This window comes from Morone saxatilis, unplaced genomic scaffold (assembly GCF_004916995.1).
Source record: "Morone saxatilis isolate NCDOM2014 unplaced genomic scaffold, NCSU_SB_2.0 Contig21, whole genome shotgun sequence".
In the NCBI taxonomy this organism is placed as follows: Eukaryota; Metazoa; Chordata; class Actinopteri; family Moronidae; genus Morone; species Morone saxatilis.
The window spans coordinates 1680485-1691070 of NW_023339774.1; the positions used below are offsets into that span (position 1 = coordinate 1680485).

Sequence of the window (10586 nt, forward strand, 5' to 3'; positions counted from 1 at the left end):
GAGGAGGAAGCTGCAAGTTCAAGTGCTGCCTCTGGACTCTTACAATGTGGTGAGTGTGGTGCTGTTGAGTACAGTGATAGGTTAGGCACCAGATACAGAGACTGAACGCAGTTCCCTGCACTGGTGGGTAACAGCTTTTACCTCTGTAATGTAACACAGTGTGTAACACTGAGAAGATCTACTGTCAGAAATGGAATATAATATTCATAGGTATGGTTTCATCAGTGTATAATCACCTGAATGAAGGGAATCATTGTGTTATCGTTACCTTAGAATGAGCTGTTTTTATCTACAGACGTCACACATTGAACTGCAATGTTTCTACAGTAGCCCAGAACAGACACTTTTCGCAAGTTAATCAGCCACCCACACACTTCACATTTCCTGGTTGTCAAATACAGATGCAAGCAGTGTTCAGTTAGTTGCGATCTAAAACGCCACCATTAGAAGCCACTAAATCCTACACACTGGTCCTTTAAAGCCTACTTGTGTCACATGAAAGCACTGTACCCTCATGTGTGTTTGCTCTCATCAAACAGGCCAACTTGATCTCAGAGTGTCTGGTTGTGTTTGTGTGCGCCACCACTGGCCAAGGGGACCCTCCGGACAATATGAAGGTAATGAAATAAAAGGGAAAAAAACTAGTGAGAAAATATCCCTGATTGTTGAACGCTGCTTTACTTGCTGGTACAGTGAGTCATCTTAAATTAAGGAAATTAAGTTTTTGGTTGTCTGAATAAAGTCCATCTGCACTTGTTTGTGAAATATGTGTTTCCTTGTGGTAACAGAGTGTTGATAAACACACAAGTGCTTTTACACTTTATTTTGCACTTTTATTTTCTCTGTAGTGGGCTGATCACTTAGCAAGTACATTAGCTCAGTTGCTAACGGGACAATTACTTCTCACAGTTTATTAAGATGTAGTTGTACCATCGACTCCTGTCTCATAATTTGTGGAGCAGTTTACACTCCAGCAGAGAAGGGTAAATAAGAAAAAGGACAACGCAACACAGCTAATACGCTCTGTTAGCTTCCAGCTGTGGCCTTGCAGATGCTACAAACCATGCCCCCCGACCAACCACCACCATTATCATAATGTGTTAGCGGTGAAGGCAGTGCAGCAGCTGCAGAGTCCAAACCACGCCCCTCAAAACCACGCCCCTCCAAACCACGCCCACCAGTAGTAGTAGTACCAGTTGTAGCACAATTTTAGCATTAAACGTAGGCCTACTATAACTTGTAAAACATTACTTTCGTCTCATTTGTGAATCTCACATTAGCCTATAGTTTGGTATGTTGTGATAAATGTCATTGTGACCCAACCAGCCCATATTTGGAAGTCCAAATTCCTTCACGTTCATGCTGCTGGATACACTTGCACAGTGGAATGTCTGCCTCTTCAGTACGATGGCGACTTGCTATAGTATTGGTCAATGGCGTGAAAGAGCACGTCAAAGTTGAACTTGACGCAAAAGATTTATGCAGTTTGACTTCGCACACAATAGGGAATCACAATAAATGCTGCAATTCTGTTTGAATGAACTGATTAGGCCACAAAATGCTTTACCACTCCCCACTGAAGACCATAAGAAGCCTGAGGATATGAAATGGATGTGCTTCAATATTCTTTCAATTAAAAAATCTGATGAATTTACAGACAAATATACTGAAATAAGAAAAACCCATCAATGAATAATGTCTGACTCTGTTCACGTTTGTGTTTTTTCTCCTTTCTTCAAAGAACTTCTGGAGGTTTGTCTTTAGGAAGTCGTTGCCTGTTGGCTCTCTGAGTCGGCTGGACTGTGCCATCCTGGGCCTGGGGGACTCCTCCTATCCAAAGTCAGTCCTTTACAGGTTTACGGCTCTCTCAGTGCACCTTCAGAGTGACCCGGCCTTTCTAAAAGCATCACCACTTTCACTTGCAGGTTCAATTTTGTGGCCAAGAAGCTCCATAAGCGCCTTCTGCAGCTGGGTGCCAGCGTGCTGCTGCCTGTCGGGCTGGCAGACGACCAACATGACCTGGGGTAAGAATATTTTCACAACTAATAGTGCAATAAACTGAGCTTCATAGTGAAATATCAGCTTTATAGATCACGAATGAACGTTTTAATGAAAGTTTGACATTGAGAGAGAGAGAGAGGAGTGACATGCAACAAATTTCCCCAAAAATCTGTCTGAACCAGGTCAGACGCTGTGATCGACCCGTGGCTCACATCATTGTGGGAGAAAGTGTTTGCTCTGTACCCATCTTTGGCCGATGTGATTCCACTGAGGGACGACGAACCGTGAGTATCCTCTCGATCTGACACAGCATGTCATGTGTGGTTGCATATTGTGATTGAAAGTTTGCTAATCCCAGCTCGTTCCTTGTTGCAGGCTCCCTCCGACATACACTTTCCACTTCCTGGATGACGTGAAGGAGACGAAAGACGACAGGCTGAGGATTCCCACGGAGCAAACCGTCCCCTCCCAGTCCCGTCCCTTTCCCTGCAGACTGGTGTCCAACAGGAGAGTAACAGACGTGTCACACTTTCAGGACGTGAGGCACATTGAGTTTGATATCACTGGATCCAGCATAGAGTGAGTAATGTGGAGCCCCTTTAATGCGTGCACCCTGAACTCCAGTTCCACTTATCACAAACAAAGTTCATTCTTTCTTTGTTCTTTTCAATGTAAAATGAAAGTGCTGTGCCTTCTTGGTCTTGACCCACCATTAGCTGTAGTGTTGCTGTGCAGGTTTGCTGCCGGTGACGTGGTGATGATGCGTCCCTGTAACGCGTCAGAGGACGTAGAGCAGTTCTGTCAACTGCTGAGACTAGATCCAGAGGCCAGGTTCACTCTCAGGCCCACAGACCACAATGCAGGTAGGCGTGTGTGTGTGTATGTGTGTTTTCAGTGTGTGCATTATCCATGACAATTGCTTCATAGTAAAGAAATCTATAAAGTAAGCCTACGATTGGCTTTGGATGTAAGAGTACTGTATATTCCAGAAGTGATGAAATAGTAAAAGACTTTAAGCTAATAGGCTGCTCTATCACTAATCCCTTCTTTTGACAGTCGTGAGCCTCCCTCAAATGTTCAATATGAAATAAGACTTTGTGTAACATTGTGTATGTATAAATGAAATCCTGATTGGTGCAGCTTTAAAGTAGAATTGTGAAATTACCCGTTTCTTTGTGAATGAACCTCTTACCTTCTCAGTTCCAGCCAGGCTTCCTCAGCCCTGCACTGTGCGCCACCTGGTGGAGAGCTACCTGGACATCTCGGCCGTGCCTCGCCGCTCCTTCTTCGAGCTGCTGTCTACCTTCGCCACCAATGAGCTGGAGCGCGACAAGCTGGTGGAGTTCAGCTCGGCGGCGGGCCAAGACGAGCTGCTCAGCTACTGCAACCGGCCCAGACGCACCACGCTGGAGGTGACGGCTCAGGGTTAGGGGCAGCGCTGGTTTAGTCTAGAGGAAAACTAATATTTCACTGTGCCTTCCATTGGGTTCAACTTTTAGTACTTTTAGTACATTGATCCTCAGAGTACCAATAAAATTTTTTAGATCCCACACATAGAGGCTTTAAATATATAAACCTGTCCTTTGACCTGCTTATTGAGTGCGTTGTGTTCTTGCTGCTGCAGGTCTTGGCAGATTTCCCCCATACTACAGCCGAACTCAAAGCAGACTATCTCCTAGATCTGTTCCCAGAGATCCAGCCTCGCTCTTTCTCCATCGCCTCCTCTCTCCAGGTAGCTCATCTTTCAAGACGACTGTTCAACTGCTATGAAATAAATGCAATACTTTGAGTAGTATAGGTAAATACAGTCAGAGCATTCTCTCCACACAGGCTCACCCACGCAGGCTTCAGATCCTGGTGGCCGTGGTGCGTTACAAAACCAAGATGTATAAACCACGAAAAGGCCTCTGCTCCAGCTGGTTGGCCTCCCTGAACCCTGCACAAGGTCTGTCGCCACATCTCACAATGGCTTATATCAGTGCAACAGGGATTACTTCATTCTGACTGGCTGGTTACATACATTATGCTGAATTCACAAGACAGCAGGTAAACATGCAGGCAGACAGCATCAGTGAGATCAGAAATCATGGAGAAATCTTACTAAAATATGATCTAATATATCATAAACATGTGAAATTAGGAATAAATAATATAGGCCTACATCAAATAAACACTTGGTTTTCTCTGCGATTGAGGAAGATAAAGACTATTTGAGAATTTATAGAATTTAAATAAATATTGTAATCCTACAGTTAAAAAACAAACACACAACGTTGAGAATAAGTACGTCCTGATACAAAAATGATGATTTTATGTTATATTCCAAAAGGTCATATAAAACCATGCATGCTTTTATTGTGTTGTACTAAACCAGTAGTTCCACTTGTGGTTCCCAACCTTGAGTCGCGCAACCTTCATTGGGGGGGTTCTCCTGTCTACATAATCAGACAAGTCACACTGTTTGGGTTCATTGTACAGTTTTAATTTATAATGGAATATCCATAAAATATATTCTGCACGATCAGTTTAAAGTTATAGAAAAAGGTTGGGAACCCACTGCTCTAAACGGTGGTTGCAGGAAGGTGCATGTGCCCCTTCGTGGGTGAAGAGGAACGTCTGAGTTCCCTAAAGAGAAGGACACCCCTGTGATAATGGTTGGACCCGGAACAGGAGTGGCGCCCTTCAGGTCGGCTTTACAGGAGAGGATTGCAGAGGGAAAATACGGTGAGTTCATCACCTCTCTGACTCTGTCTCTCACCTCTTCACATCCATCCTGACCTGACACTCCTCCTCCTCCTCCTCCTCTCCTCCTCCTCCTCCTAACCTCCTCCTCCTCCTCATTTCCTCTCATCCCTCTCCTCTCCTCTCCTCCCTCCTCTCCTCCTCCTCCTCCTCCTCCTCCTCCTCCTCCTGCCTGCACCAACGTCCTGTGCTTCGGCTGTCGCATCCGAGTCTAAAGACGTCTAACTCTCCAGTGAGTGGACGCAGATAAAAGGCCGTCCACCTGACCCTCCTTCACTGCCTTCTTCACGAGACCAGCAACACACACACATCACTCACACACACAATAGACGTCAAACCGTCAGCATAGGAAGGAACAGAAATAAACTCAACCTTTCGCACGCTATACATCAGACAAACACTATTAGCGTCATGGTCCCAAACGATCGCCAGCCCTCCGCACCACTTTCTCCTGAATTGCTCTTTTAGATTTTCCTGATCACTGTAATGTCATTAACTGGTTTAACCATGCCACAACAGAGAAACAAATAAGGTCGAACTGTGTAGAACTGAAAATACACACGCTATGTCATATTATAATTATATTATTATTATTTATTATTATTATTATTATATTATGTCCCCTTTTTCTGATGTTCTTGGGTTAGCTTAGTGACTGTTAGATAATGGGTTAATGATTGATATCTGCCCAAACCCATCAAGAGGGGAACAAAAAAAAATCTTTAGGATCCTGAATCTCTCACCGTGCTGTTATAGTTAGAAACATAAAATATATCAAATAATAAATATATATATATATATATATATATATATATATATATAATATAAAGTTTTTATATATACATATGATTGTAGAGGGTTTGACATTTTCCAGCTCGCAGTAAAACCAGAACTGTGTTTAACCTTTCCCTACAATACCCAGGATTCACTGTGAGGCCACCTGCCCCAGCCGGCGCTGTAGCTGTGGCAGTGTGTGCGTCTCCTCTGTGGATAATCATGAAGCTGAATGTGTGTGTGTCAGGAGGACAAGGTGTACGTGCAGCACCGTGTGAGGGAGAACGCTGGGCTCCTGTGGGACCTGATCGCCAATAAAAGTGCCTGCTTTTACATCGCTGGGTGAGTGCCACCTTCTCCTGTTTACACCCGGGGGTTCAGAACAGAGTCACAGATGTAGTCTGGCTTAGAACAACAGTCAGGTGGCTGTATAAACATGCTCACTGTAATCATTCCTCCTGTTCATACTGGACATTAAAGGTCCCCTCCAGACATGTATTAAGACTATACACAAATAGTCTGCTTGGAACAATAATGTGTGTCTCATATGTTTTTTCTGTCTTTCATTCTGAGATGTGGGACAAAAATAAAAGCTGTGTGTGGTGCTGGCCCGTAGCTGAAGGCCTCTGTACACACACTGAGTGGCTGACTGTGTGTTCTCCTGTGCAGCAATGCTAAAGAGATGCCAGACGCTGTGTGTGGTGCTCTGAAAGAGGCATTTCAGAAGGAGGGGGGCGTGTCCGCAGAGGACGCCGAGCAGATGCTGGCGACCATGGAGAGGTCGGGCCGGCTCCAGAGTGAGACCTGGTCTTGATCACGTGACCTCAACCCAGGCTGGACAAGCAGGACGGTAACTTTTCCCGTCGGTCGCTTCAGCCTATTTCAGAGGAGGCATATAGTTGTTCCTGAGGTGGAGCAGGGCCTCCCACAACACCTTGCAACACTTCTTAATAATATCCTATAAATTATACATTTCCTTTGGTAGAATTTGAGTACGTTGTAGCTTCCTCAGTGTTCACGTTGAGCTGCTGCCATGTTGACGGCGTGACGCGATCCCAGCAGTCAGCAGCAGGGAAGTCCATTCTTCGCCTCAGCATGTCTGACAAAGTAACCTAATCTCAGCGGTCATCACTCTGACAGTTCCACACAGCAGTTGGTTGAATTAAGGTGCTGCAGTTCACATCGCAGTCTCTAACACCGCTTCAGACTCACTGTCGTCCTGCTTGAAAAAAAGCAGACGGGCCCCGGGAGAAACAGTTGAACCAGGCTCCACTTTTGCTGCAACGCAACGTCATTCAGTGAGGCATTCCTGGTACTTTACAACATGAACCAAGTATTTCTACTATTTTTAAAATATTTGCTGCCTTAATAACTGAGTATGTATAACACGTGTGCAGGGCTGATAGTCAGCCTCAGTGCTGGGCAATTGAGTGGTTCCATCTGTCAAACTAGCTTCCTGCTTGCTGATTACAAAAAAGAATCCAAGGATGTGATTGGATTGTTGGATTTCAAATCAGTAGAGGGTGACATAGAAGTAATGCAGTTATTTCTTGGGGGTGGGGGGATTGGGTAACTGTAATATTTCTGAAATGTATTAGTAATTAGTTACATTACTAGTTACTGGGGAAGGTAATGTTATAACTACTGCCCAGCACTGACACTGACAGGCAGAACCCTCTCTCTGCTCGGTCCTGCTGGCTGACTGCAGAGGTACAGAGTTCTCAGTAAGACAGTGAAACATAATTCCCACTGCAGCAGTAAGATCCACAATGTGTTTCTAAAAGCCAGAGGGGGCAGTTAGTGGTTCAGCAGCAGTGTAGCACTAATGACGTGCAGAAATGCAAGTGTATGTGAAAGCTTTAGAGGCAGCAAGTGTTGGGACTGTTAGGATAATAATGAACTGCATTAGCTGACAGTACTGCAGTAAACCTGGCTCGATGATATATACACAGTGTAATGGACCAGTAGATATAATTGTGATTGATTGTATAAAATATGCCGTAATAAACCATCTCAATCTGATGGTCACTGTTCTCTTTTTCTTGTTTTAATCCTAGTTTACTGAAACTGGCCAATAATCTGATACGTTGTGAAGCGGTGACAGACTGAGTTTACAACACTTTGTTGTCCAATCCTTGTCAAATGTTTCATTATACCAGTATTGTGTCATTTTAGTTTATGCTGGTTATTATTATTATTTGTTCTGTATTTATGTCATGTACATAAGTGGACAGTTACATTACCAATTTGATTGGTTTGATTTTGATTCATATTGGCAGCCTTAATCCAGAGTCAAATCCTTTGAATCATTACTCTGTATCTGGACAAACTGAAAAATATAAACCAACAAACTTCATAATTTAAACAACACCAACGATCTGTTCTGTAAACTGATCTTCACATATTGTGATAAATGTGATACAGCAGAGGCAAACAAACATTAGCATTTAGGATTAAAATTAGTAAAGACAATGAGTCCACAGCGCCTTTAAAGAGGACAGAAATAGGCATCAAATATTATTATTTGTCAAAAGAGCAACACTCCTTTTATTTGGAATGGTATCTTCTACCTGACCTCCAAGTGGAAATTCATTAGCAGTGGATCCGCAGAAGCAGAGTGATGATGAATCCTAACTGACAGCACTCACTGGAAGTACAATCTACTGTTACAGTCTTCACTGCTTCCCATATAAACACGCTGACGTGCGTTTCTTCATATGCTGTCTATTTTGAATGCTTTTCTTTTTAAGGTGAAACTCTACTGGTGTATCAGGCTGAATTCTGAGAAAAAGTGTAAAATGCAGAACATACATGAGTGCAGCCATAAAACAAATGAGCGTGCTAGAGCTCCAGTGGAGTGCTGGAACAAGTAGACGTGATGGAGAGAAAGGAGACATTGTCTCAACTTCCTCATTTTGTTTCTCTGAACTACAAAAGACACCATATCTTTATTTCTTTACCTTATCACTGAGGCCCCTTCTTCTCTTATGGGATACTGTGAGAAAATAATTCTACATGTTCTGTGTAGATTAGTGACTTGAGTGGATTGGGGCTTGTAGTCCTTAGCAGCTGTTGTTTAAGTCTACATTTTTTACAATTAAGCTGTTTTCTTGCGTCATTTTAAATTTGGATGAATTGATTCATTGGCCAGGTCTACCCTGAGGTAAACCACAGTCCTGAGTCTCACTTCCCCTGCAGCTGTCACTACAACTCCCAGCATCCACAGAATGCAGCTGAGCTCACTGCTCTTGGAGTTATCCACTAGCGAGTGGCTCCTTTTTCCAGCTCTGCTATCTTTACGCACTGGGTCTATTCTTATCTCTGAAGCATCACTTCTGACTGAAAGTAAATGCTTTATTTAATGTCAGTGTGTTCATACACCTTTTGATTTTGTCGTTACAGCAAAACTAGTCTGACTGCATCACCCCAACCCCAAAGTCTAAAGCAGAGGAAGCACTGATGTGGTTCAGAGCTGCAACTTATTTTCAGTATCAAATAATCAGCAGATTGTTTTCTTGGTGATTAGACACTTTGCCTATAGCACATCCTCAGACATTGAGAAGTTTAAACCCTGGCTCCTTCCTCGCCTCCACACAGCTGACCAATCACAGCGTGAAGCGGCTGTGGGATGGTCGGCCGTTATTAGTTAAGAGAAGCATCACTCTGTAACACCTCTGTACAAACATGAGTGGACTTCCTGTAGTTCCAACAGAACCACACGTCTGCAGCCATCGCATCACGTCAGTTTCAGGAGTCACACTGTCCCAGTTACACTTTCATCCATATCATCTACATAATTTAAGATGATCTACTTAAGTGAAGTAGGCTTCAGTGTTATTTCAATGTGTCAGATACATTTAATCAACATTTAGGTAAATAGAAGTATCAAATCAGACTCCATATGAACAGATACCCCTTAAAAGCAGTAAAATACAGCCACAAAGTCTCCACATTGTTTAGAAAATGACCTGCAAACATGTTTCCAATCAGCTGTAAAACATCCAAAATGTCCATGAAACAATTCTAAACAATAATGGAAATGTATCTGCTGCTGCACATCTGAAACGCTTCCAGTAAGGTGACGGTCACATTAGCCCTCTGGTCAGTAAAACTGCCCCGCCTTCAGCTCCAAGGAAGTGATGTCACAGTTCCAGCATTAGTAATAAATAAATATTGAGCACACTGATGACAGTACGTTAGAGTGGGGCGTTAGAACAATGACTGTCCATCAGGGTTTCTATTGGCCGACACAGCCAAAGGTGAACTCTGACCTGCGATCCTGCTGGAGACCACACTGACACACAGGCCAGAATGTGTCCTTCCTGAGTGTGAGACAGAGGTGTAACGTGGCCTGGTAGCTCAGAAAAGTTAGCAACACACACTCACACACACACCACACTGCAGATCCCTTCCAAACAGATAATAAACGGACGGCTGACTAGAAAAATACCATTTCCACATTAGAAATACTTTGTATACAAGAGCGGCCCTTCTTCCTGTCCCACGCAGGAGGGAACAGTCCTCTATCTGAGAGCCAGCATGTGGACTTGGTAGATCTCCTTTGGGAAGTTCATTTGTTGCTCCTCGTGGACGATGCGGAGGCCCGCTCTGCCCACCAGACTGTGCACTATTTTCAGGTCGCGGCAGACGCTGCTGTCCACCTCGTCGGGGACCACGCCCTCGTACGACACATTGTCCTTGATCACGACGAGGCCGTTGGACCGCAGGGCTTTCTGGCAGCGTCGCAGGAACTCCACCAGGTGGTCGTCTGTCAGGTGGCCTGATGGGAAAAGGGGGGGAAAGATGTTCAGTGTAGAACATGGCGGGCTTTAGGTTGTGTTCTTCATCCATGCAGAACTTCACCAGCCTGCCTTAATTGACCCTTCATAAGCCCCGCCCCTTTTTGTTCTGTGCTCCAATAACAGTTCTCCTGTAATGAGATATGCTATGTGCTAGGCTAATCTATGTGGAAAAGACAACCACATTATCTAACTTAAGATGTAACTATATTTATATGTCGCTTTTATCTTTTAACCATCTTTTCCACATAGATTAGCCTAGCATGTAGC

At 43.9% G+C, this 10586-nt stretch overlaps 2 protein-coding genes across 2 annotated transcripts in view; one reads left to right on the forward strand and one right to left on the reverse strand.

Moving 5' to 3' along the window:
• On the forward strand, nt 1-6837 carry ndor1 (NADPH dependent diflavin oxidoreductase 1; the record flags this gene model as incomplete). Its single annotated transcript, XM_035668081.1, is given in 16 exon segments — nt 1-49; nt 540-617; nt 1742-1839; nt 1926-2024; nt 2184-2285; nt 2377-2580; nt 2737-2864; nt 3202-3413; nt 3626-3733; nt 3832-3950; nt 4580-4725; nt 4921-4946; nt 4948-4999; nt 5601-5616; nt 5746-5859; nt 6187-6837. Coding segments are annotated over 16 exon segments (1696 nt in total), but the record flags the coding sequence as incomplete, so codon positions are not given.
• A 1197-nt stretch (nt 6838-8034) lies between these two features.
• ntmt1 (N-terminal Xaa-Pro-Lys N-methyltransferase 1) overlaps nt 8035-10586 on the reverse strand; it is a 6435-nt gene continuing 3883 nt past the window's right edge. Inside the window, exon 4 of the mRNA XM_035668080.1 lies at nt 8035-10297. Within this exon, the coding sequence (XP_035523973.1) occupies nt 10041-10297 (257 nt within the window). The 3' untranslated portion in view covers nt 8035-10040. The remainder of the gene's footprint in view (nt 10298-10586) is intronic.